Source organism: Podarcis filfolensis (genome assembly GCF_964270895.1).
Source record: "Podarcis filfolensis genome assembly, chromosome: 13".
Classification (NCBI taxonomy): Eukaryota; Metazoa; Chordata; class Lepidosauria; order Squamata; family Lacertidae; genus Podarcis; species Podarcis filfolensis.
In genome coordinates, this window is record NC_139615.1 from 43,720,214 (window position 1) to 43,747,651 (window position 27,438).

The 27,438-nt window shown below is 45.9% G+C and overlaps 2 protein-coding genes across 5 annotated transcripts in view; one reads left to right on the forward strand and one right to left on the reverse strand.

Moving 5' to 3' along the window:
* On the reverse strand, positions 1 to 27,356 carry NBR1 (NBR1 autophagy cargo receptor). 3 transcript variants are annotated; one of them, XR_014540995.1, is made up of 21 exons: positions 27,189 to 27,336; positions 24,895 to 25,005; positions 22,406 to 22,468; positions 21,265 to 21,283; positions 19,689 to 19,711; positions 17,967 to 18,170; positions 17,414 to 17,470; positions 16,671 to 16,879; positions 15,570 to 15,731; positions 14,531 to 14,737; positions 13,139 to 13,295; positions 11,671 to 11,958; positions 10,062 to 10,214; positions 9,747 to 9,822; positions 8,213 to 8,374; positions 7,971 to 8,111; positions 6,517 to 7,009; positions 5,648 to 5,868; positions 5,323 to 5,401; positions 3,663 to 3,768; positions 1 to 1,953 (listed from the first exon to the last, which is right to left on the reverse strand). XR_014540995.1 is itself a non-coding variant. In XM_083582602.1 (21 exons), the coding sequence occupies exons 1-21, from the start codon at positions 27,312 to 27,314 to the stop codon at positions 1,774 to 1,776; spliced, it is 2,949 nt and encodes a 982-aa protein (XP_083438728.1). In that variant the 5' UTR covers positions 27,315 to 27,356; the 3' UTR covers positions 1 to 1,773. The 3 variants fall into 3 exon arrangements, 2 of the variants coding, with proteins under 2 accessions (XP_083438728.1, XP_083438729.1); XM_083582602.1 differs by having other exon boundaries at positions 5,648 to 5,742; positions 6,679 to 7,009; positions 27,189 to 27,356; XM_083582603.1 differs by lacking the exon at positions 27,189 to 27,336 and adding an exon at positions 27,154 to 27,159 and having other exon boundaries at positions 5,648 to 5,742; positions 6,679 to 7,009; positions 24,895 to 25,006.
* The window catches only part of LOC310747938 (tigger transposable element-derived protein 1-like), a 943,100-nt gene that overhangs the window by 249,737 nt on the left and 665,925 nt on the right, over positions 1 to 27,438 (forward strand). The gene's annotated exons all lie outside the window — the stretch shown is intronic.

Consider the following 27,438-nt stretch of genomic DNA (forward strand, 5'->3'; position numbering starts at 1 on the left):
TTATTTAATGTATACTTTATTTTAACATTTGTCACACCCCAAAGACTGTTCAAAGTGTTTATTCTAAGCAATATACAAAGATCTTAATATTTGCACTTTTTAAAATTATCATCCATGCACCCCTCTCATAAAATATATGAAGCCAACGAAAGAAAAGTTCAGCTTTTATGAAACCTAAAAAGAAAGATCTCTCTACCAGGGTTAACAAGAGGTTTGCCAATAGGATTGGTAGCAATAGAACTAATTCAAGTCAAACAATATGATCTACCTAGGAATACCTAGATTCTCACCCATCAACCCAAAGCAAAGTAAGTCCTAATCTGGAGATCTCTGATCAGAGATATGTAGCTTCCCATGCACAAGTTAAATGAGGGTGGGGAAAGGCAGTGCACTGCAGAAGTAGGTGTTTCGTTTCGTTTTCCCTCTTCTAAAGCAAAAAGGAGTCTGAATCGCTTCCATCATTTCTGAATTTTCCCTCCCAATCATATTAGCCCAAAGTCACATGAAAAAAACAGACCTGTGTTTACCCCACCGCACAAGAAAACAGGTATGGGTTCAGCCACATCTCCGAGGGTAGGTGTGTCTTTTTTAAACGATAGTAGCCATTCTTTTTATATTGTTTGAAAAGTCAAAGGTGCACCTGAGAGCTAAATAATCCAGTTGGAATGGGCACACATCCTGTTTATTCAGTGGGGTTTGGGCAGAACTTCCTTCTGTCTCTTTTCCCTGATGGGATGGGGGAAACTTCCTCCCTTAATGCCATCTCTGATCCAGCAATTCCTCGTGTTCTTTTATGCTCAAAATTATGCAAATGCATATTTAAGGGCTTTATTAACATGTTTAAATTGAATCAACATTTGTTTAAAAATGTGCATCCCCCCCCAAAAAAAATTGGTCCATTGGCTGGGCAGGGTGGGTCAGAAATCTTGGATGTGAGAGTCTATTCATCTAAACAAGAGGAATGGGTCTACAAAAATAGTTTTGTGTCGTTTCCCCCACCAAGCATGTCTTGACCATGTGTCAATCAAATACTTAAGTTATGATAGCTATTAATAATACCGCTAAAGATTTACACAAGAGGAGCAACTGCTCTTTGTTTTGGTATTTTTATGGCGAACCACCCACCCAGTCTTGCTACCGACTTTGCTCCTTTCATAGTCCATTTCACTCCCAGTAACTAACAGCAAACAGCAGCATTTAGGTTTTGATGGGATTGGCCAAGAACGCCAACAGCTAGACTATGACGAATGCATTTTAAGGTAGCGTCTGCAAAACACAACATGAAAATGCTGGTGGAATTATTGCTCCAACAAAATGCAGGATGATTCCAAAACTAGAGGACAACCAGCTTCATGAGAGGACAGAATCGGGAATAGCTGGTCTTTAGTTTAGCTCCACCGCTGCCACCACCAGATGGGTAGGAACAATACAGGAAGTCCCCTCAAGTCTCTGGTTCTTGCTTGCTTGCCGCTCATGAACAAAAGCCCTAAAATTCTTAGGAACACAGCTCACTTGTATTTCGTGTGTACATTCACCTCTTTTTACTACAACAAAATCTGGTATTATGCCAGTTTGGGGAAGGAACAACCCTTAGTGTTTTAAAGAAATCCTAGCGCCCGAGTCATTGGATACTGGTGGTAGTGGTGGTGATGAACCATGATGCAATGGGAAACAGAAGCCAAGCCATCTCTGCTGTGCTGGAACAGAAGGGAGCTGGAAGCTGCTGGTGCCATTTACTGCTCAGGTTTTAATGAGCACGGTGAGGGAAAAGGTTCAATACTGGTTTTCGTACCAATCGCTGTGACTCAGTTGCAGCAACTCAGTGACAACTTGGGAAATATCACAGTTGTGTTTCCGTAGCAGCCTGAGGTTAAGGTGCCTGTCGCAGAAGCCCATCTCGCTCAGGTTGGCTAGGAAGGGGTTCATTTGCTCCTCGGTGGCCACAGGAAGAGCCTTGAAGGATGGAAGGAGGAGAACGATCAAAACCAGGAAACGTGCATGCTAACATCTAAAGTTCTCTGCCAATGCTTTTCCCAATCTGTACCCATGAAATAAATCCCCACCTCCCACAGGAGAGGATGTTATCTTGGCAATCATTAATTAGATTCATATCCCACCTTTCCTTCAGGAAACCCCTTTCCCCCCATTATATTATCTTCACATTGGACAAAATATATGGGTTACTCTTCCCACTCATTCCACAGTCAGCAGCATTTCAATAACAGAAGGCTTTCACATCACCCTGGTGGGTGAAGCTACCACCTCCATTTTGATCCTGCCTATTTCTGCAGCACTATGAGGGATGCGGGTGGCGCTGTGGTCTAAACCACTGAGCCTCTTGGGCTTGCCGATCAGAAGGTTGGCAGTTCGAATCCCCACAACGGGTGAGTTTCTGTTGCTCGGTCCCAGCTCCTGCCAACCTAGCAGTTCGAAAGCATGCCAAAAAGTGCAAATAGATAAATAGGTACCACTCCGGTAGGAAGGTAAATGGCATTTCTGTGCGCTGCTCTGGTTTCGGTGTTCCATTGTGCCAGAAGTGGCTTAGTCATGCTGGCCACATGACCCTGAAAAACTGTCTGTGGACAAACGCCGGCTCCCTCGGCCTGTAAAGCGAGACAAGTGCTGCAACCCCAGAGACATCTGCGACTGGACTTAACTGTCAGGGGTCCTTTACCTTTGCGATTTAAGGGATTTCTGGAATCCTTGCTGCCAACTGCAGATGCAACAGGACCTTTTCCTACCCTCCCCATCTCCTCTCCTCTCTGACTGCATAGAGCAGGTTGGAAGGTAGCTCCACCTTTGCTCACACAGCCAAGTTCCTTTCCCAATCACTATCTATTAATTTTTAACAGGATGGAGCACTGTGTTTGCTTGCTTTTCCCACTGCCCAGCTGTCATCAAAGAGAAGAGAGAGCAGCAGTCAACCAGAATGCAATGGGAGCAAGAAAGGTTTTCCGCTCTGGTTCTGGAGCATGGTGAGACACAGGAGGCTAGTGGCAACCAGTCCAAAGAACAAAGCAGCTCATGGCTGCAGTCTGACAGAAGAAGGCAGGTGACTGTCCCAACGAAATGACACAGCACCAACTTTCTAGAGCCAAGGGCCATCTGTGTGATACTGCATGGCTTCTCCAGATGGGCAAGGCCCATGTGAGCATTCAAGGGAGCGCAAGATCCCAACCCTCCTCCTTGCTTTTCCTGATAGCCCACGGCTTCCAAGGAATCCACAACTACAAGGTTGAGCTTTCAACATTCTGGAGATCAGAGCATCAAACCCAGAGTCTTTTGAGCCATCCAGTGCTGATTTGAGACATCAGCAATTGACCTCTTCGCCTACCTGCCCAAAAACAAACTTCCCTATTTTCTGTCCGGGTTTCCATCAGAGGAAGTCTAATCTGACTACAGGGACATACTCCTTCTTGTCATCCCAAGTAACATATAAACGTGAAATATTTATCTGGTGGCCAGCTCCTGGACATACCAATCCCTGGTGCCACATGTTCTCAAGTTCATTTTGCAGCCACAAAAGCTAGAAGCCTGTTTTCACGTGAACATAACACCAAATTTGTACTTGCAGTGCAACCATGGAGAGACAAAATAAGCAGACTCCAATCCCTTTCTTGCCCATTCCAGGAGGAGCATTATCAACCTAAGGAGCCGCCTACCTGCTCCACGGTGGGCGGTCCAGCAAACAGCGCCTTGTAAGCAGAGGCAGCCACTGACAAGGCCCCTTTCACGAGGTCACCAGCGAGGCTGTTCCCATGGGTGTGCCTGCAGAGTTAAGTTGCAATTAAAGGGCATAAATAACAAAAGTAAAAGAACTGAGCAGGGTGTCTTAACAGGGCACATGCTAGGGTTTGGCTTAACGGTAAGGAAAATGGGATGCACTGCTTGGGCCAAACCTTTCAGGAAAAGAGAATGCTAAAAGGGAGGATTTCTGTCTTCTGTGCCTGAGCCAAAATAAATAAATAAAAATTCTGTACCAAGAAAACCACGATCCTGTCACTTGACCAACAATTGACAATGTGTTATACCAAATAAGCCTACTGGCCCATCTAAAGGTAAAGGTAAAGCTACCCCTGACCATTAGGTCCAGTCGCAAACGACTCTGGGGTTGCGGTGCTCATCTTGCTTTATTGTCCGAGGGAGCCAGCGTACAGCTTCCGGGTCATGTGGCCAGCATGACTAAGTCGCTTTTGGCAAACCAGAGCAGCGCATGGAAACACTGTTTACCTTCCCGCCAGGAAGGTAAACTATTTATCTACTTGCATTTTGACGTGCTTTCAAATTGCTAGGTGGGCAGGTGGTTCATCTAGATCGATATAATCTACAGTCATACCTCATGTTGCGTCCACTTCAGGTTACGTGTTTTTGTGTTGCGTCCCGCGGCAACCCAGAAGTACCGGAACAGGTTATTTCTGGGTTTCACCGCTCGTGCAGAAGCGCTAAATCACGCTGCGCACATGCGCAGACACAGCTCTTCAGCTGGCGTCAGTTCCGTGTTACGGACGGGCCTCTGGAACGGATCCCGTCCGTAACACGAGGTTCCATTGTACTTAGAATGGCAGCAGATCTCCAACCCTGATACTCGAGCCTCTTTTACACGGAAATTCCACAGAATGAATACAATATAGAAACCTTGCTGAAGGTTTTATGTCTGGATGGAACAAGTGCCCAGGAACCCTTTGCATGCCAGATTCAAAGTTCTAGAGAAAAGGGGTTGGGTATTAAATGAAAAGTAGTAATCGTCCTCTCTGAGATTTCACAAGGCATTTCCCATTCATTTTCATGCCCATCCTAGCAGCCATATTAGCTAGAAGCTTGCCCCTTATTAAAAAAACAAAAACTATTGTGTTCAAGTTGCTGAATTCCGACTATGGGCCAAATTTTTATTTGTTAAATTTCAATCCTGCCTTTCTACCAAAATGGTGCTCAGGGGAGACTAACAATAATACAAATACAACAAAACAGCAATAAGATGCAAGGAAAGAAACAAGGCAGGTAAAACCAAAAAAGATAGTCAGATAATACCAATCTATTTGCTACTGGTACAAGTCCACTTATGAACAACAGACATCTCTCATAAAAATGTCACTGCCAGCCTACGTACTTGCACAGTGCAGTTTGCAACTCAATGAGCACACCTTGACAAGCATAAATTAAGTTTACACAGCTGTCAGTGGGCATTTTGGGTAGGAGTGGGAGGCGATCTCAAAGCATACAGAAACAGACACTTATTTTTCAGTGAGAAATAGGACAAATAGGACAGATACCACTTGCCAACCAGATCGCAACAAAATCCCAGCCTGACCCAGCTTTTGTTACCTGGAGAACTCTGGACATGTTGGTGTGCTATGTACATTCCCTGCAGGCGGAGGTTCAGGAATATCTGCTCCTTGGACCACTAGAAGAGAAATATTTGGGAGCTTGAGAGCAGGAACTGGCAGGAAAGAACCAAATTGCGACTATCAGAGAGATTTAATGGGGAACAGCATTACCCTTCATTGAATCTATTTAATGAAAGCAGCACCTTTCATTGATTTGCCACCACCCACCTTGAGGCTCTGGAAGAGGGTGGGCTGTAAAACTAATGATTTGAGTCAGGAGCAGTTGCTAACCGATTATCAGCCTGTAAATCATAGCACAGTACCTTCTCTGGTTTGGTCTGGAACCCACCAAGAGGCGTCCTCTCCACTGGGAACACTTGTTTCTTGGGAGCTGTTGCTTTGGGGTGGGGCCAGAGATCTATTGTTAAAAAATGGAAGAAAAGCAGGCATGTGGGAAGGTGTAGTAGCCAGAAACTGTAGAAAAAGCACACCCACCAAGCCTGAGCTACGCTACACATTCAAGCCATTTCCCTAGTAACACACCCTACTTATGGCATACACCCTACGTATATGCCATCAAATGCCAACAGTGTCCTTCAGCTCTCTATATTGGACAAACAGGCCAAACCTTACGCCAAAGAATAAACGGACATAAATCGGACATCAAGAATCACAAGACAGAGAAACCAGTAGGAGAACACTTCAATCTCCCAGGACATTCTATACAAGATCTCAAAGTAGCTGTATTACTACAAAGGAATTTCAGAAATAGACTGGAAAGAGAAGCTGCTGAATTGCAACTCATTACCAAACTTAAAACCATGGAGAGACCTGGTCTGAACAAAGACATTGGATTCTTATCTCATTATACATGACAAAGCCATTTTTCACCTTCTCACCCCTTGCTTTTTCCTGTAAGACCTACTGCAGTCGTTAAGAGTCGTCAACAGGCTCATCACAGCTATCTGCCAATAACCCATTCCCACCACCCTTCTGAGTAATACCCCTCCCCACCTTCTCACTATATAGAAGGATCTGGCAACTTCTGTTTCAGTGTATCTGAAGAAGTGTGCATGCACACGAAAGCTCATACCAAGAACTAACTTAGTTGGTCTTTAAGGTGCTACTGGAAGGAAAAAAAATTTTTTTGTTTTGACTATGGCAGACCAACACAGCTACCTATCTGTAACACCCTACTTAGTTTCGCCTGCGTTTGGATTTTTGCACTTTGGTTGGCTGGCACACTAGGCCCAAACTCAGCAGCCGACCCCTTTTATATCTCCTTCTGAAGGTTGCTTATGACTACACAGATAAAGAAGTCTTAGCACACTTTGGCTCCGGGTCCACTTGGTACCTTGCAGGCTGTGGTTCCAGGATCTGAGGGGTCAGAGGCACCTCGTCCAGCGTCTGCGAGGTGGTTAGCATGTCGTTGATACTGTGAGCTGAGGGTTGGTTCTCTCCCGCAGGACTTGCCGAGGCCTCGGCCACTTTTTCCAAGCTGGGCTGAGAGAGTGCAGAACTGTACATAGACTCGCCTAGAGGGCGGCTGGTGTCAAAACACTCAGGGAGGATGATGATGTAATCCTCAGAGGAGGTAGAGGATGCTTGGCTACAGACTTCATCCTTGGCATCATCCTCGGCCTCTCCATCACTCGATTCCGCCCCGTCTTGCAGCAGGAGTTCCTCTAGGAGAAGCAGCGGAACAATTTGATTACAAAGACTACTGCAGCCCCTTTCTATTGATCCAAGCCCCTGCAATGCAGGAATCTTTTCCTCAATGTAATTTGTTTTGTCCTGTTGGGCACCATAAAACTAAGATATTCTCCACAAAAGCCTTTTCGTGCGGCTGAAAAACAATAAAAAGTACAGTCCTGTCGCCTATAGCTCACTTCCATAGATCAGCCTAAGCAATGCACAGCTGCAAACAGAAGCTGGGAGAAATAAAATAATAATAATAATAATAATTTATTTATATGCTACCCTCCCCAGCTGAAGCTGGGCTCAGAGCGGCTAACAACAGTAAAATAATACAGCATTCTAAAATCAATTCATTATAAAATCAGTTCAAATCAAATTAATGGCAATCATTGGGCTAGAGTTCTGTGAGGATTACCAAAGGAGGGTCAGGCTGTGCCCTGGCCAAAGGCCTGGTGGAACAGCTCTGTCTTGCAGGCCCTGCGGAAAGATGTCAAGTCCCGCAGGGCCCTAGTCTCTTGTGACGGAGCGTTCCACCAGATCGGAGCCACAGCCGAAAAAGCCCTGGCTCTGGTTGAGGCCAGCCTAACCTCCCTGTGGCCCGGGACCTCCAAGATGTTTTTGTTTGAAGACTGTAAGGTCCTCCATGGGACATACCAAGAGAGGCGGTCCCATAGGTACGAGGGTCCTAGGCCGTATAGGGCTTTAAAGGTTAAAACCAGCACCTTAAACCTGATTCAGGTTTAATGGAAGAGCTCTTAATCTTGGCTCCTAAGAAAGGTTTCACCACCCCCACTATCATGCTCTTCTTTGAACTTATTCCAATTTGAATTTATGCTTCCTGAGCATGGGGATCTATTAAAAGCTTTTTCCACCCATGGGGCAGAGAGACTGATACTCTCAGTCCTGGTCTCTCTTTCAAAGAAGCAATCTCTAGCCACTTCTCCTTACCAAATTCAGGTTCTTGGGCCACCTCTATGCCTTGATTCTTGGACTCTGGTTCCTGTAGTGTTGGAGAAGGAACATTTTCTATCCTAACAGGGTCCTTGTTTGGGCTGCAGTGGGCATTGTCCTGTAGTGCTTGTAGAGAACCTAAATCAACAAAAACACAGGAGCCAATCAAAATGCAAGATCAGCTTAAGCTTTTTCTGTAAATGTAATGCGCTCAGCAGGATGACAAATTAAACACTCACTCTGCAACGATTCCTTCCTCTGTGGGGGCCTGTGGTCAGGCGCAGCATCCAAGGTGAGAGAACGAATTACTGTTTCACAAACAAACTGGGTCCCACTCATGTCTTCCTCTCCTTCCTCAGAGTTAGCCGGATTCTCAGCCTTTCCTTTCCCTGCCTGGGCATCTGTAGGATGCAATGTTCTCATTAGCACTCACAAGTTTTAGAACTCAAGCAGCCCTAGAAGCTGGGGGCTTGATCTTCATCCTCAGTAACCAACCCAAATTATTATACAGAGACTTCAAACAATGGGACAGGCTGAAGGAGGAGCCCAATACAGTTCAGATCACCAGATAATTGGGAAGGTCCATATTTCAAAATAACAAATGACTGCAACTAAGCAAGGGCACAGTTTATTACTGGGTGCAGATTTCAGCATTCTAAGAATCTCAGCTTTAATTTTTGAAAAATACATATGCTCTTAGGACTTATGGAAGTGCTGAAATAGGCTTCAAATTGCTTGAGCCTGGTGAAATCTCAGAGACACAAGACAGGCTAAGTAAGACCTTCTAGTCTGGCAGTGGATGAAGCGTAGCTTATTGTCCCTTCCTGTAACTAGAAGAAATGTAACACAACATTTCAGGCTTCAAATTTACATGTGCTCCCTCTGCTCTCCTCCTGTATCTGGTCCCAGCCAGCCTTCTCCAGCAAGGAACTGTCATGGGGCAGCAGTGACATGCACCAAGTCATGTCTGGAAGAGCAAGATGCCACCTGAAGGAACGGGAACCTGCTCCTGAGATTCCCAAAACCTTTTTTGTGGACTGCCTCAAATGCTGTGCACGTGCAGGAACTCAAACCTGCCTGGAACTGTTCCAAATAGGCAGAAAGTGCTAAAGATTTCCTTTAATTACTTAGTGGCAAAAGAAATGCACCGCACATGCTCAGTATGGCAACACAGCTCAGGTTTAAGCTAGAAGGGGTTACAAATTCATTGCCTTTGGGCGCCCATGATTCGACTGGCCGGCAGTCTAGGACAAAACTATAAAAACCCTAAATGGTATCTGCTCAGGCAAAGCAATCAGGGAGTCCAAGGAAAGCAAATGATGGCCCACAGGCAAGCCAAAATCGGGGTAGTCCTCAGCACAGCTTCAAAGCAGCACAGACGACCTCAGATGCAGCTGCGGCAATACAAAAGGGAATTGCCAAAAGAACCTGCCCTGGTCTGCAGAGGAGTTAGTGCCAGTTCCAGGTTCGTGGAAGCTTGGGACCTATTGGCGAAAAGCTCTGAGTGGACCAGCCTTGTCTGCCTCTTCTCTACCACTGAAAGGGGCAGGTAACAAGCAAGAACCGCAAGGAGGAGGAGCAGAAGCAGGAGTCTCTGGGGACTGACAGAGGGGTTCCTACTGAAGCACGGGTCCCGACAGGTGCCCAACGATGGCAGCTCCTCCTACTGGCCCTGGATGGCGTGCTAGACCTGCATCTCTAGGGCAGATGGGGCAAGGATGTGCCCATTACAACTACCACCCACAGGATTCCTGGGGTGGGGGTGATGCTTACCTCCAGGAGTGTTGTGTGGAACCTGCTCCAGTTCCTGCACTATGTTAATGTCCAGCAGTTCAAAGGAGAGCAGATCCTAGGAGGGAGGAAGGAAACAAAAGCATTCAAGTTAGGGGATAAAAAGAGAGCGACAGTCCATCTCCGTCCCTCTCTGCCACGCCTGGTCAGCTAGACACCAAGTTTTATTAAGTTTAAGAGAAAACAGGCTTGCCTCTCTGCAGAATCTTTGGTGTTGAAGGGCAGAACAAATGTGGAATTATAGATTTTCTGTGAATTCTCCCTGCCTCCAAGCTTGGCTCACACCTGACATTTTACCTGAGCTGTAAGCAGGTCAACTGACGGGATGTAGAACTCTCTAGCGCTGAGGATGCTCTTCAGCTTTGGTGGAGCAGCTCGGCCAGCCACACCTCCCGTTGTGGCACCATCAGCAGTTTGCAGAGTTTGCCCCTTGAACTTTGAGGGTCTTTCCTACAAGAAGAAAGAGAAACAGTGAAAGGACCACGGAGGGGACTCTTAAGGCGAACAGCCTCATCCTAACTTAGGGCAACTCCATCTTTTTACTGCGCCATCAACATACATGACAGTTTCTTGGGCACTAGAGTTCCATTTTGTTGCTTATGCTTCCTGGGGAAAAGGGTGTAGAGGGAAAAAAATAGAAAATGCTTAATTATGGGCTGTGCCAAGAGACCAAAGGAATCACAGGGACTAACGACCTTCCTCTCAATTCTCTATAGCTGACCACACAGAATGCTTGCAGGATCTTGTAAAATCCTGCTGGTGGAATAAATACCATATAGAAAGCAAGATACAGTGTGTTTGTTCTTTTCCCACAGAAAAAGATGCATCTTTCACATCTGTTCAATTACATACATGCTCCACTTAGGAACACGGGAAGCTGTCTAACTACCGCAGTGCTGCCTACACAGGCAGGGATTAGGGTTTGCAATAGAAATCATTCCCAGCCCCACCTGGGGGCAACAGGAACAAAACCTTGTGGGGCCAGTGGACACCACTGTTAGCTACTCTTTGCTCAAAGAGAGAGTTTTTTAATTCGATGAAGAAGGGAGACCAAGAAAAAGCAACACAGACATGTATACGTATGAACACAGTTACTAAATGGCTGTCACAAGCCTTATCTCTGCTGCTTGGGAGGCCCAACTTGCCACTGGCTAAACTGCTAGGAAATCACTGACTTGACTCAGACTTTCTAATCTTATTTTCCATATACAGTGGTACCTCGGGTTAAGAACTTAATTTGTTCCAGAGGTCCGTTCTTAACCTGAAATGGTTCTTAACCTGAGGCGTGCTTTCGCTACTGTGGCCTCCTGCTGATTTCTGTTCTTATCCTAGGGCAAAGTTCTTAACCTGGAGCAACCACTTCCTGGTTAGCAGAGTTTGTAACCCGAAGCATCAGTAACCTGAAGCGTCTGTAACCCGAGGTACCACTGTATTCAATAAATATTTTCCACTCTTCTTTAAATATATGAAGCATGGAAGGAGAAGGGAAGTCATTGGATATTTTAAAGTTTGTAAAAGTTTAATTTGAAATTAGAGAGGGGGGGAAATAGGGGTGCCTGGAGGCATGGTGGCTGAAGGAAGGTGGTTACATGAAAGTTTATGATATACACAGCGGCATCTACATTATATTGCACCACATACTATTATTAGTGCAAATACAAATGACCCTTTCAGCAGTGATTTGTTGGCAATAATTCAAAAAGTCTTAAGAGGAAAGTGAGCTAATTTAGCCGAGGAACTTGAATACACCTTGTTGCTGGAGGAAGGAGAGGGGAAATATATATGCAGAAAGCAGAGAAGCAGAGGCCTGAGGAGAAAGATCTAAGGGAAGGTGGTAAGCAGAAAGCAGAGCTGGGGGGAAAACAACAACTTACACAGGCTCAGGGATATAAAATAAGGGCCTCACCTCTTTCTTACAATGGGAACTGCCCTTCTGGAAGAAACTGGACACCAGTTTGCTACTTTCTGGGCAGTCTGTGTTGCAGGAGGGGTCTACCACAATGCTGCACCAGATCCGGGGCCCAAACTGCTCCCCTCTGTGCGATAACCGCCAATGAGACGTGTAGGTTCCTTCCATTGGAGGAGCTACAAACTCCACAGAGACAACCCCCTCTTGCCCAGGCAGCAGGGAGGGCACAAGGACATCCTTCTTGTCCGAGGACACCAGAGTTAAGTTCCCCCACATGAATTTCAGCTGAAGATGGAGACAGAGAAAAAAACAAAAGGCCATTAACTTCTTCTTCGTCCCAACCAAGCATGTGAAGGGAGCCTCATTCACCGCAAGTATCTTTCGGCAACAAAAAAGCTTTTTTTTTTTTTAACTTAGCTTCCCCCCAAGTCTGTTCTAAGGAATTAACTAGACAGCTTTGGAGACAAAAATCCTACAGGCTAGCAAACAAAGGTGGCAGAGGGACTAAGGCTGTTCCCGTATTGTTTTGGGTTAACTTGATAAATGATAAATATCTTTTAAATTAATGGTGTCCCAACCTAGGGCAGGTTAAGTTTGGAACGGGTTCAGAAGCAATGTGTGCGCTGTGGGGCACAGTTAGAGCAATTTTATCTGACAGACACATGGTCTCCTACTGCGCCTTCCACACAAAAAAGCAAAAAATCTGCTTGTCAATGCTTCACTGTGTTTCTTAAATCAATCCTGTGGCTTTGGATTTGCTCAGCAGCAAAAATGAACAACTACGGCAAGGATGGGAAAACTGTAGCTGTTAGGCTAGAATTCCCTCCAGCCCCAGCCATCATGGCCAATTGTCAGGGATGATAGGAGATGTAGTCCAGCAACATCGGGAGGAGGTGATGGACTAAGATTCCCCAGCCCTGAACACAAAGGAACTTTGGGCTTTGCACCTTTAGGAGTCTGGCCAATGCCCCATGTCGGTTGTTGGCTGGCTGAGAATCTAAACCAAGTCCTCACCCAAATAATTTACAGGCGGTGATAGGCAAAGGATGGCAACAAGGCTCTGTACTGAAGCCTGTGAAATAATAAGAAAGCAGTACAGTGGACCCTCAGGTTACGCTACCTTTGGGTTACGTAACTTTCGGGTTGCGAAGGCGGCAAACCCGGAAGCATATACTTCCAGGTTTCACTGCGTGCACATGCGCAGAAGCACTCTATGCGCTGCGTGCATGCGCAGAAGCGGCACCTCATGTTGCTGACTTTTCGGGGTACGTACAGACCCCCAGAATGAATTAAGTTCGTATCCGGAGGGTCCACTGTATGTTGTGCTTCTGCAGGGTGTCTTTCTGTTGCTGCTGAGTAACCAAAAACAGCACCTACATATCTGGGCTGAAGAAAGTGTAGGGACTAGGGCATCGCTTGAAGGGAGATCTCAGCTCCAGCACATACCTTAAGCACTGGAACGCACCTTAGTGTCAGAGCTCCACTCCATGTTGCCAGTGTTCCTCATGCGCCAATGTTTGATGAAGGTCGTCCTTGGATGCAGGCGAGTTCCATCAGGAAGATTCTCATCCACAAAGGCAGCGCTCAGCGTTGGGACAATGACTGGGCAGCCCTGGAGGGGACTGCAAAGAGAGGGGAAAGTCAGTACAGTTGCTGATCTCAAGCTGAGAGAAGGAAAGTTCACTCCCTCCGCTTATGGGAGGCAGATCTACAGTAAAGTTTAAAGGATCTGCATTTAACAGAAGTTCTAAGCTGCAATCTACCGCCGACTCTCCCAAGCAGAGTGTTCTTGAGAGGTAGGTCTAAGAAGGGACTGGGGATCTTGAACAGAGGATCCTCAGCAGCCCAACTTATAAATCCCGGGGGCGCTAGCCAATGCATCCGCTCTGCAAGTGCAAGCAACTTGTGCTAGTGGAATGTACCGTATTTTTCGCTCCATAAGACACACCCTTTTCCTCCTAAAAAGTAAGGGGAAATGTCTGTGCATCTTATGGAGCGAATGCACTGGGCGGCAGAGGGATACCTGGGCTACTGCTGCAGTCGCGAGCTGAGGGATGCCTCCGCAGCCGGAGCCATGGCTCCCGTCCCTCGCTCGCTGTGAAGCCAGCAGAGCAAGAGCCGCTGCGCAGCTATCGTTCTTGCTCTGCTGGCTTCAGTGAGAGCAATAGCTGCACAGCTTGCTCTGCTGGCTTCACAGCGAAGCGGGAGGAGGGATGGATGGGAGCAAGTAAAGCGAGACCCGCTTACATGGCTTCTGTCCCGCTTTGCACTGCTCTCACTTTGCTTGCCCATCCCTCCTCCCGCCTCGCTGTAAAGCAAGCAAAGCACCTGTTCCAGTGTCTCCTCCTCCTCTTGCTCGCCGCGCTTTACAGTGAAGCGGGAGGAGGGATGGGCAAGCAAAATGAGAGGTGCGCAAAGCGGGACAGAAGCCATGTAAGCGGCTCTCACTTTGCTTGCTTTAAAGCAAGAAAAGCGAGAGCCGCTTACATGCTCTGCGCAGAATATTTTTTTTCTTGCTTTCCGCCTCTAAAAACCTATGGAGCGAAAAATACAGTAACTTTCCCCTCCTCTCTGCTGTAGCCCCATGAGTGCCTTGAAGATCAGCTCCACAAGACTGGGGCGGGGGGTTAGGAGAAGGAGAGGAAACAAGAAACACCACTGTGCTAGCAGACCTCTGCTGGCTCTGCTTTGCATATAACCCCAGGGTTCTGGGAGTCAAATAAGTTACAAGTGCTGGAAATGTTGCAGAGATTCACAATAGCCCATAGCTTGGCTAGGGCGCAGCACCCCCTAGAAGTGCTCCAAACATGCAGATAAAATTGCATCCCCCATGCGGCCCAGTCCTCAGATTGCTTACAGAAGTGTGTTGGGCTGCAGGCTCTCCGATTTGGCAGCGGTCAAGCCAGCATTTTCCAGAGCGTGGACAGAGTTCCACAGATGGATCTTCCGGTGCAGCTTCAGCTGCTTCTTGAGTTCCCGCACCTCAGCTTTGTGTTGCTTCTTCTCTGCTCGCAAGCGCTGCTTCTCCGCCTTCAGAAAGCGCTTGTCCATCTGTTTCTGAAGCCTGTGCAGGTCGAAAGCGGAGACTGGTTTGCTTACAGGAGGATCTGCACACCTAAAGCCAGACCCAGGCTGTTGGGGGGGGGCAGGTGGTGGCTGTCGAGGCCATTTCCTTCAGCTGGGCTGAGCGTCACATCCAAAGGTCCCTCGGGTGCCAGTGGGGCATCTCATTGCAAATGGGGACATGAAAATTCTACGCAAAAGGCAAGGAACCTGTGGCCCTTGAGATGTTTGCAGGACTTCAACTCCCATCAGCCCCAGCCAGCAAGGCCAGTGGTTAGGGACAATGAGATTTGGGAGTCCAATAATCTCTGGAGGGCTACAGGTTTACCATGCCTGCTCTACACAGTAGGCTCCTGGGTGCCTACTGGACAGAGGAAGAGAAAGAACTGCTGGGCCTCTCCAAACACTCTGTTATAATATCAGCTCCATCAGGCTCCTACCCTCAACTTAGCAGCCATTTCATCAGGAAATGCTGGAAGACAAGCAATGTTTGGTTCCCTCTCTCAGTTAAAAATCTTTCCATTCCAGCTGATTGTTCTGCATCCTCCTGCCTCCCTATTCCTTTTGTGCTGGGCAGTTTGGATTCACATTGCATTCCTTGCATACTGTACACAGGTAGGCAAAAGAAGCTTGAAGACAGAAAGCCACAGAACACAGGATGCCAGGTGGAAACTGAAATTTACATTGAACTTAGAACCAAATCCTTTTCTGCAAGTCTCTGGGTATCACTCTAATGGTTTTCTTAATTGTGTGCTTATCCACTACCAGCACACACCCCAAATATGTAGGAAGATCCAAGGTGACTCACAGTTTTCAGAGCATGGGCTACTTACCTGGCTTGTTCCAGAGTGGCAAAGCGAGGAGCGAACTGCCCAAGATTATACGTCTCTGAGATACACAATACTGGCTTCCTCAGCTTCAAAAGTACATGGTTAGGGTCGTGGGCATATGTCCCCGTTTCACATGATTCACAGATGCTATAGGATGGGCACACACTGTCAAGAGAGGAAAGGCTATGAGATACCCAACAGCTTTTTCATCTTTTACCAACTGAACTGGTTAAATCAATTTGTGTTAAGATGTGATTACAAATGTGAGAAAAGCCTGAAATAAAACAAAAGAAATTTCAATTCTGTTAGCATGCAGACTAAAAGATTTCACTTCTCATAAAATGTTACCTTGCTTGTGAGCTATTCCACCATCCTTCCCGTCCCCAATTGGCTGAGCTTTTGCATTGCCATGACATGTTCACAAACATTCTAACAGCTTAGTGTGAAGGTGCCAGCAACAGGATTCTGAAAACACTGCAGCTTTTGAAAGGGAACTGAAATATAGGTTTGGATGGGAGGCTGGCGGCTGGGAAACTGAGTGGGTAAAGGACCCAGAAAGTTGAAGAGAAACTGACCCCTGAAGGATAACCAGTTTTACTACCAGACGATGGTGGTAGAGGTAAACAGCAAAGCTCTTGACTTTTAGTAGCCCTGCAGCTGAGCTCTGTTGTCGTCTACATCTCCCTTTCACGGTTGCCAAAATGAAGAAGCATCAGGAAGAGACAGACATCAGTAAGAAAATTCCTCAACTTGCTGATGTAGCTTGATTTGCCTTTCTTAATGCAGATTTTTTTAAAAGTATAAAAAAACCAAGAAAGGCAAACAGGTGAAGACAACAAATTTTTAAAAAGGGCAGAAGTGCCAATGAAAAAGGGGATTTAAAGGTCACTGGATTCCCCTCCCAATCCATAGAACATGCTTCCAATATTTATCTTGGATAATTTGGTCATAAGGACTAGAACTCTGACTTTTTACATAACTACACACACACACCCTTCCTTGCTTGCCCCTTGGAGTCTCTGGATGCCAATTTCGGACATTCTGGACACAAAGAACCAACACAGCTGTACAATTTGCATTTTCACCCTTCTGCCCATGTCCTACCTGCACTGGTAGCGAATACCCACGATAGAGGCCTGACAGTTACTGCAGGAGAGAAGCCAGTCAAAGGGGTTTCCTTGCACAGAGGGGCTTGCAGGGGTGTGGGGCGTGGCGCTGCTCAAGGAGCTGGGGAGCTGGCCAGAAAGGAGGAGCTTCTCACTCAGCTTCTGTTCAAGCATTTCAACGGTCTCTTGAACCACTTGCTCCCGGAACTGGAAAGGGGAAAAGGTGCGCCATAAGCAAAGTCTCCTAGATTTTCTCTAAAAGGTACTTCTGCTCCACTCCCCTGTCCCAGAACTGGTCCATGCAGAGATATGCTAGGACTGGGAAGCAATACGTAGGTTGATGACAACAAAATAGTATTGGCCACAAACACATACATTGTTATGGAATCCAGGACAATCACCATATTTATATGCTTTTGAATACCACATGCACTAAGTTTAGGAGTTGGATCTGCCAGCATTCCCCACAAAACTCCTCCACCCATTACAACACTTAAGATCAACTAAGCGCCCTGTTAACAATATGAGCCAAGCATTGGATATTTATCCAGACTGCAATTTGATGTAGTGTGGTGTCAAATTTCAACGTGCGGGCCAAGCTCCATTATGTTAAGGAAGCACAAGTGTATGTTTGCGTGTGGAAATCTGTGGTTCTCATGGTCTGCTTGAGAAACCCTCCAATGACCCCTTCCCCAAAGTCTAAAAAGACAAATAGAAATCTAAGAGGGGAGAGGCACTCACCCTTTCCAAATAGCTGGTGAACCACTCAGGAGGGGCCTCACTGGGATGCTGCTCACTCTGAGGAGACAAAAGGGGGGGGGGAATGCAGCCACATAACTTAACACACAACTTCCTTGTACACAGTTCATAATTAACTTGAGACTGAGCAAACAGCGACATGCATTCTTTGAAGCAGGACAGAGTGTTTTTCCTCCAAAAGAAAGATGAACACCAACTTCCCGCTAGGAACAGGAGTTTCGTTCTTCTGGCAAAGCAGAATGTAAGCGGCACCTTTCTACTTGTGGAGAGCAGTTCCTGAGCATTTGTCTCGTGTGTTCAGTTGCCTTAGCTGTGGAAAAGCCAGAGACAAGCAAGCATCTCCCACTACTTCTCAACAGCACAGCTTTGAGTTTAGAGAAAGCAGAATATCTGCTTGCCACTGCTGGCGAGGGTGCAATGTGGAGCTGTGTTATAACTATCTGTTGGAAGCGCATGACATGTTGATATGCTTCTAGCGCATCAGGTAAACAGGATGGCTCCAGCGGCCCAAGGGACACACATCTTTTGTTCCTACCTGTCTCCTCTCCTTCTCTCTTCCAGTATCTCTGTCCTGAGCCAAGGTCCGAGCAAGCATGGAATAGTGAGCAAGGGGCTTCCTCCCATCTCTGGGGCTCTGGGTTTTCTCAGCCTTCTTGGGGGCTTGCTGTGCAGGCATGCCCAGAGGAGCGCTTATTTGATAAACATTCATCTGTAGCCGATTGCCTTGTTTCGCTGCAATCTAAAGAAAGAGCTTGCAATAAATATACTTTTACATGCACTCACACTCCCCCATGAATCCTGTGCAGGGCTTTCTTAAAGAGGCAAAGCCAAAAATGAAAATCACATGCGAACCTTGAATCAGCCAATCTTATTGTTCAGGGGAAACACAGCTGTTTGGAGTTAGAATAAAACGCAAAAGCACACAACCTCAGAAACAGAGCAAATAAGAAGTTCTGAATCTGAGGCTGAGGAATGCTGCCTTGGTTTGTTTCCAAAGGTAGCTGGTAAAGTCAACATGTAGAAATGAACCCTAGGAACAGTGTCAGGAAATGAAAAATATCCATCAAAAGCAGGGGCCAGGATCAAACTAAGGTTAATCTCTAGAAGAGAAAGGCAAAATTCAGACAGCGCGCCCACAAGACAGCAAGTCTCTTTATGGGGCAAATTGACAAGCCAACAATTCTGCCTTGATGCACATTGCCTTGGCCAATTCACTTTTCTCGGCTTTAATTCTGCCAGCCTGTAAAATGGAAACAGTAAAAAGGATCTCTCACACAGGGTGGCCTGGAGGGTAAAACACCCACCCACAAAAAATTAGCTTCAATGTACTCTGCAAATCCAAGTGCTATAGGTAAGAGAGAGGCCTTGAACCTTGAAGCACGACAGGCAACCCGCATAAGAATGTCGGGAAAGGTGATGTGATCAGTTATATGAGAAAAAGAGGAGCTTAGCGGATGTGTCCTGAGCCAACTGGGAGTGGAGTTACAGCAGTCCAGCTAAGAGGAGATCAGTGCACAGACAAGTGATCACGAAAGTGTAGTGTGGATTCGCAAGAACTTTACAGCACCCTGGAATGCATCAGTGTGTGTTAAGTGTAGCCGCTTTTACCTACACTGAAGTACAAGTAACATCGTGACTCAAGCACCATCTTCTCAAGCATGCTTAATATTACAGGAACAGTCCTGCGAGGCTTAACATGACAGACACAGAGCAAATGTTTGATCTACAAAATTGGGGAGGGGGTGTTATATGCAACCTTCAGTGCAAGGACTTTTGGCTGTCCCTGCCTCCTCCTCCTCGGCTAAATTGTTGGTGCAAACAGAAATCCTTGTGCCAAAAAAATGAGTGCACTAGACGTCACGCTGGGTCCCACCCCCTGCAGATTTCATGCAAGGTAGGCCTATTAGCATTACACTAAGCTTTGGCTAGAAAAATATGTAAATTCTTTTTGACAGCTGCAAGAGTGTGTCACAAGCAGACATACCAGTGAAGGAGGCCTTCAAACTTTGCCCCGCCTCCATTCTGCTTCAGATATGAAATTTATGTGGGAGAAATGCTCCTACAACCGAGAGATAACAACATCACTCCCAATGAGTTTAAGGCACAGGGTGTTAAGAGAACCACTAGTAAAACCTGACAACCCTGAGAAATGTGGAAGGAAGAGATTTCCACAGATTCTTCCCACACCAAAGAACGCCCAGGATTTTGTAGCTGTACTGTTTCAAAAATAGCCATAAATGCTGATCACATCCGTTACCTTAAGAGCTTCTTCGTATTCCTCTGTAAAGAGAGAGAAAGCCACAGTGAGTTCTGTTGTATTCAGACTTGCAATAAAAGTCACCTTTGCACATCTTATAAATCAACATCTACATTAATCCTATGCTACGTGAATGTATTGTATGCTACTCACTAGGTTTCCTTCTGGCCGCTGGGTTAAACCCCGTTTCCCCCCAACTCAAGGCCCATTCAAGGATGTGAAAGGGAAATTCCTACATTCATTCTGCAATGCATGAACTTAGGGACTTATTTAATGCTGACTGCTATCAATGAAACCACAACCCATGTCCTGAGTTTCAAATCTTATATGTAAAAAAGTTTCCAACTTGAAAAGAAAATAACCATTGCAGTGTCCTGGATTGTGTGAGTACAACACATTTCAGCTTTCCTCCAGTTTGGGAAGTATTCGGGTTGTATAGCCTCTGAGTCAGTGAGGCCCAAATATATATTATTCATGCCACCGACGCATGCCAAACGTCGCATGAGACTTCAGGGGTTCCAGGAGCTTAACCAGGGTCCATGTTTCCTTTTGGGAATAAGACACAGTGCAGTCTGTGGTGTCTTTATGATACATGGTTTGTTTACGCATACATACAAGCTGGAGTCTACAATGGAGGAAGTTCGCAGCAGCAGCAGCAGCAAAACATGCCAGGTTATTCCATAGCAGCAGCAACAACAATATACCATTCGATGCTTTGAACTGCAGCCAGTAGAATTAGACGTTTCAATTAACACGTTGATTGGCTAGGATTACTGTCCTAATATACAACTTCATAAATCTGCCTAATTTAATTAGCATTTATGCTAATTAACTGGTGCTTATAAGCGAGTACGTCACACCTCCCACGATTCCTAATACATACTTGGGTCTGGCCATTTCCGGTCTCCAGCTCTAATTCAATTCTAATGTTTATTAAAAGCCAAGCATTTGGCACTCTCAGACCTTAAACAGTGTAAATACTTGAGCCTAACTGACTCACAAAGGCATAAATTTTTTTATAGGATGCTAAGAGACTAAACAAAAAACAAAAAAACTGACACTTGCCTATTGCCTGCAAGTCCTGCTCTCATTTGCTATTGGCTGTGCTGCTGTGATGTCATTGAACAGAAAGGAATCAACTGTTTTGTATGAGTGGAGTGGAGTAAGAGATGCAAAGTCAGCAAGGAAGGGTGTAGGAAAGACAGGCAGTGAAAAAAAAAGGCTGTGTGGAGAGCCCAAAGTGGTAGAGCAGGAACTGGATGACATTTTAATTTGAGCGAGCCAGTTAAATCTTTGGTTGCTAGTCTTAAGTATAATTACATAAAGGGAACCAGGAACACTGCAGTGAGAAAGGCTACTTCCTATGTGTACAGGAGAACTGCTAGGAAACCCTGTAACTTCACTAAATGCAGACTTCTTTATGTGGTGAAAGTGAGGCATGTTCTCCTGTGCATAAAAAGTGCAATACTATTTGTACCCAAATTTCCCCCTACAGGACATAAAAATGCAGGCTTTATTCAGAGAAATGCAGCTGATAATCCTCATCAGATGTTACAAGCAAGCAACAGAAACTCACCTGCAGTATTGACAGACACCTGTGAAAAGAAATCAAGCACAAATGAAGGCTTATTCCCTGTTGCTGGTCACATTCACCACCCTAAAATCAAAAGGGGATTTCTCATCCAGGATTTCAGAGCAGTTGCCTGGCTTCTGTCTCCACTCACATTGTTTCTAGCCACTCTCCTTCATATCATTAGCTTGCTTCCCTTCTCCTTACCACCCCACAAAGTAGGTTCATACTTTAAGGCACTGTCCAGCCCAGTAACTCCACCCAGGCTATGATTCAGGAGATTAGACCCAGGGCAACAGATACACACCAGACAGACTTTATTCAAGTTTTATACACTGCAAATCTCCCACTAACACAACACATAAAAGCTTTTCATAATCCACAACGCTCTTCTTGGGCAGGAATGTTACAGACTTCACTTCTGAAGTTCTCTACACAATGACAATGACACCAATTAGCCTAATAACTTGCAATAGGAGATCCAGCCTCTCCTCAGCCCAGCAAGATTTCCTCATTTTGGAATCTTAGCATGTCGGTTCTCAGCAATGGAGAAATGTGGAGAGGCAGGTACCAGAATGCACTGAACACAGAAAGACTGACTTCCGGTAAAAATGAAGAACTCATCTCCCTTCTCTTGGGATAAGCAAGACCAGGCCTATTGGCATTAGAGGGTGGTGTTCAGTTTGTGACGTGCAACTGATCCAATGTGGACAGAAAACGTCATACAGTGGAAAAGAGCCAGTACACCTTATGCAACAGGAACATCACAGCAGATGTTTTAAGACTACAACTCTCATCATCCCCAACCACTGGACATTATGGTCTAGGGCTGATGGGCGCTGTGGGTCAACTGCATCTGGAGAGCTACATGTTCCCCATTCCTGTTGTAGGCAAATTTTGTTTCAGGATAATTATTCTCAACTCCTTTGAATCCCCATTCTGTTAAAACAGGCTTCACGACTGAGAAAACCCAAAGACTAAATATTACCCAATACAGAACAAGCGTTCACTGATGAGAAAGGAAGCTATTTTGTAAGAGATGCAAGTTTCTTTATAGGGAATTGACGGTGTCAGACTCCGTAAACCTTCCTCCCCAAACTTTCACATTTAAAACAGACCCTACACAGGAACTGTGGAGATAATGTACCTCGTCTTGATCCTCATCTAGGTACTTGATCTGGATATCATTCAGTTCAAATGAGACTTTCACCTGCAAGAGAATGGAAGTGCAGTGAACTAGGCTGCTATGCCTGGGGTCAGCAAACTTTTTCAGACCTTGTGGGGCGGGGAGTGAACAAATTCCTATGCACACTGGGAAGAATGGGGCTGGGGAAAGGCAGCCATAATAAAATAAAATAGTGTGCATTAAAGCGGGGTGGGGAAGGCTCCTCAACAAACAAGCTCACACACCACCAAGCTGCTCATCCTTCAGCCATCCCCCAAAACACACACACAGACCCACAATCACCCCATAGAGAAAAGAGCAGCAAGTTCAATATGCAGAGAACGGCCGATGGCGGCTCTAAAAAAGCAGCACCGGGGGGGGGGGGCGGGACTGGAAGAAGAGGTGAGGGGGCAAGTAGTCCTCCTCCCCACCCTCCTTCTCGGTTTGCCGCCTGCCTTATTTGCCGAAGGGCTGGCACCGGTGGTGCGAAACAGGCTTACTCCCTGCCTAGACAAAGAGCCGCCACCGCTTTTCGTGAAGCGGGTGGGCAGAGCGAACTTGTCTGCTCTGCTCTCTGGCCCACAGCGGCACCAGGGCGGCAGTGGCGGGAGGAAGATTATTATTATTACAACTATTTCCCCAATGGCCTGACTTGGAGGGAGAATAAGAGGAGAAACGTTGGTGGGAAAGCAGAGAGAAAGAGAGGCAAGAGGGTTTTTGTCCTTCCACCATCTACCTCCACGTGCGCGCTCAGCTTCTGGGGGCATAAAACAATACAAACACTAATAATACTACGACTAATAATAATATTAACGGGGTAAGCAAGCAAGCAAAGGTGTGTGAAGGAGGCATGTCACTGGAGCCGCCCGCTGTGGTGCAGGGCTGCATGGCGGCGGCAGCGCCAGCCAGCTTGGCTGCCCGGTGACGGGAGAAAGAGGCTGAGCTGACCACTGGAGAGTTTGCTTAGCAGCCCATCCTCCCTGCCCCCAGTGCCCAGGATTTCATCAGATGCTGCTCACATGTTTTTAAGCCTATCCTTGCAGCCTTTAGGGCTAGAAGCAAGGCAATAGAAATAATAGCAGATTCTCAAGAGTGCTTAATTCTGCACCCAGTATGAAATTCCAGAGAATCTGAGGACTAAGTAATATTCCAAAAATATTTGCCAGACCCTCCAGAGAAAATGTACCTTGCACCAATCATGTAATGCTCCACTCACTGCAAGCCAGTAGTGTACAAGCAAGGTAAACACCTGCGTACAAAGGGCAAAGCAAGCTCACGATAAAATCCAGCCAAACTATCCCTCAGCCAAGAGGCAGAGTAAGTGGGCATTTCTTTTACTTTGTGGCAGACAGCAACACTGGATTTACATTCAGCCAGGCTTCTCTTTCAGCAGAACTGCAGAGATCTGTGCACTTCCTGCCACTTTCAGTACTAGTTGCTCATCTACAGTGGTACTTTGGTTTATGAACTTAATCCGTTCCGGAAATCCGTTCTTAAACCAAAGCTTTCTTAAACCAAGGGGTGCTTTCCCATAGCAGCGGGGGACTCAATTTACAAATGGAACACACTCAACAGGAAGCGGAACATGTTCTGCTTCCGAGGCAAAGTTCACAAAACAAAACACCTACTTCCGGGTTTGCAGCGTTCTTAACCCAAGTTGTTCATAAACTAAGCTGTTCTTAAACCAAGGTACCACTGTATTTCAAGCAGATCTGAGTAATGAGCTCTGCTTCCTAGCAGGTTCTCCCTTCAAATAAAAGTCCATCTTGTTGGATTGTAGCTCAATCCCCATCTAGCTCCTGATGTAGTTCCTACCAAGTTCCTGTGTGCCAGGCCTCGTTTGTTTGCTCCCATGGAGCCGACACAACACAAATGGCATTCAGAAAGTTAAATGGAAACTCAATTTACATTTATGGCTATCATCACCAGGGACTCACCATCTTTGGCAAACCTTGGTAAGCAAGCCGAAAGTGGTGGTTGCCCCAATTAGGGAAATGGGGCATTTCCCTAATTAGGAAGAAGGGTCTGGGGTTTATCATGCTTGCCAGAAGGCAGTGGCAAGCTTATCATGGCTAGGGGTGGGTGATATCTGGTTTTCAATATCACTATATATCACCAGCTAAACATTGTGATATACCAATATATTACAATGTCTAAAATAAGGATGGAGCCGTGTAGAAGCACTGGCTAGCTTCACAGTTTTTCCCACTTAATTTTGCATAGCAGACACACACAACATGATTTGCAATATATTGCCAGGTCAAAAATATGAACCCAATATAATGAAATGGATTTCAAACCGGTTTTGGATGCTACATCAATATAATCATCCAACCCTAATCATGGCAAGCAAAAATGTGGAAGTCTGATAATCACGAGTTAACTTTCATTATATATACTAATTTTGAAAATTCATCTACTTTCCCCCCTGTGTTGTTCAGTGTATTTCAACCATCAAAGATCCAACTCACCATGGCTTCCACATCAGCCCATGTGGTATTAGATGAATCTGACACAAGGAAGCTCTGTGTGTCACCTTGGAAGGTCACACTGAGATTTACCTGTGGATCCATGCCGCAGGACTATGGAAAGAAAATGAAAGCAATTAAAACCTAAACTGCTTGGATGCTTTGAAGTGAATGCAACCACCTCCAGAAAAAGAGGTGTCGGGGCTCTGGTTTACTTGATAATGTTTTTCTTACTGCTCCTGAAGCCCTCCCTGCCCCCCCCCCCGGCCAGCCAGCCAAGCACCATGATTCCCCAGTGCTTAGGCAATAACACTTGTACCTGCTCATAGCTTCTCTTTTAATATTACAACAGTGAACTTTGACTGGGCTGATTTACTTGTAAATAACTTTTGAAAAGCTGTATGTAGTGTAAAATAATTAAGTAACACACTTATTCTGTCTCAAGTGAGGCTATCAAGAGAAAAAGTTGGTTTTACACCAAGCTATTTGGTTTTAAACAGCCCAATATTTAGGTATTGCCACTCACTCAATTTATTTTCTTTTTTTACAGACACCGCCCAGATTCATTCTAATCTCTCAACAGCTGTTTGCATGATTTAGTGCTTCCAGTCATCTGACTCTAAATTTCCTAACGTCATAAACAAACTAGACCATATACAGTAGTTTACTAAACACCACCCACTAACATTTCTTACTCCTGTAATCATGTCCACCCAGTACCTAATCTTATTTAAAAATAAACAAATCCAACTACACTTTTAAGAAATTCAGATTAATGACAACTGAAAAACAGGGATTTCAACAACAAGAGCCGTGTCTTGCTAATGCAAATAATGAACATTTTGTAAAATACTAATGTGTTATGCCAACTGTTTCCAAGATCAGAAATGCCTTTTACTCCAGCCATCAACCCACTATTTAAACACTTTCTAACACCAGATTTCATTGGGGTTTATGTACATCTACCTCTGTTGACGTTCTTGCTATTGTTTTTCTCTTCATATCTTCTGTTTTGACAATGGCATTGATCTCCTCTTTGCCCTCCCCTCAACCCTGTTGAGCACAGACTGTACTACTTAGCTCATACACAACCCAATTACAGGTTATATGACCCACAGACTGAAGCCCAAACCTGTTAAACAAATGACACAGCTGAGATAAAAGGGGTGGGGAGAAGACCTGCAATAGCTGAAATACAGATACAACAATGCAGGTACAGATAATGTTTTAACTGGAGCACTACAAAGATTCCTGGGGGGGGGGAACCATCTTGGGAGTAAATCCCTGGGCACAGGAAATTGCATTCTTACAGGGTGCATACCGGAAACTCGGCTATCTGACCTAGTTGCCTGTGTTGGCGAGAGATTGCCCTGAAGCGAAAACCACACCAACAAGCCTGAGTTTAAAGGCCGCAACTGCCACACACTATACTTGCCTGATGGGAGAAAAATCCAAGACCATAACTGAGACAAGCAGTGCTTGGGGGCACTGGGATCAAGCAGCATTAGCCACGTATTAGGAAATGGGAGATATATTTTTTGGGCGTGTGTGTGTGTGTGTGTGTGTGTGTGTATATATATATATATATATATATATATATATATATATATACACACCCACACCCACATATATATGTATATGAATATATCTATATATATAAAGATATACATATTCATTCATATATATATATATATATATATATATATATATACACGCACACATATACATACATTACACACACACACACACACACACATATATCTATATCTATATCTATATATATATAGCCTACCACCACTAAACATCCCTTTGGGCTTCCATGGTGTTTCTGGGCTGCATTTGAAATAGGTTGGCAGGCAGCAGGCGAGGCGAAGCTAGGCTACTCACCCAGCTGTGAAATTTTATTAATAATAATAATAATAATAATAATATCTAAATTCGTATACTGCCCTTCATCCGGAGATCTCGGGGTGGTTCACAGAATAAAAACACGATATCGAAACGCAAAATAAAAGCAACTCCCCCCCCCAACAACATATTTAAAAGGGTGCAGAAATGAAGGCAGGGAAGCAACTTGGGCTCCCCCCACCCCACCGTCGCCTCAGAGAGACCATTTTTTTGGCACGAGAGAGAAACTAACTCCATAATAACCACAAAGACAATAGTGTGGTGGTTGTTGTTGTTTACAGAAAGGGGGGAGAAGGATAGACTGCTCTCCCCTCCGCAGTCCCCAGCCCACCGAAGCGCCCCTGCCTGCTCCGAGTCGCGCCGCCGCCTCACGACAGAGCGGCCCTTACCGTCGCGCCGCCGGGTCCCCTGGGAGCTGCGCCCGCCCGCAGCTGTCTCGGCAGCGAACGCTCCGGCGGCCCCTTCCCTTCGCACCTCCTCGCGCCCGCCCCGCGCTGTGACGTGGGGAAAAACATGGCGGCTCCACCCGAGGCTGGGGCCCTCGCAACAGCGGCTGCCGGGAGGTGATTGGACCCCGCCGAGCGCCGCTCACGCCGCTCTCTTCATTCCATTGGGCGGCCCCGGGTAGGCGGGGTCAGT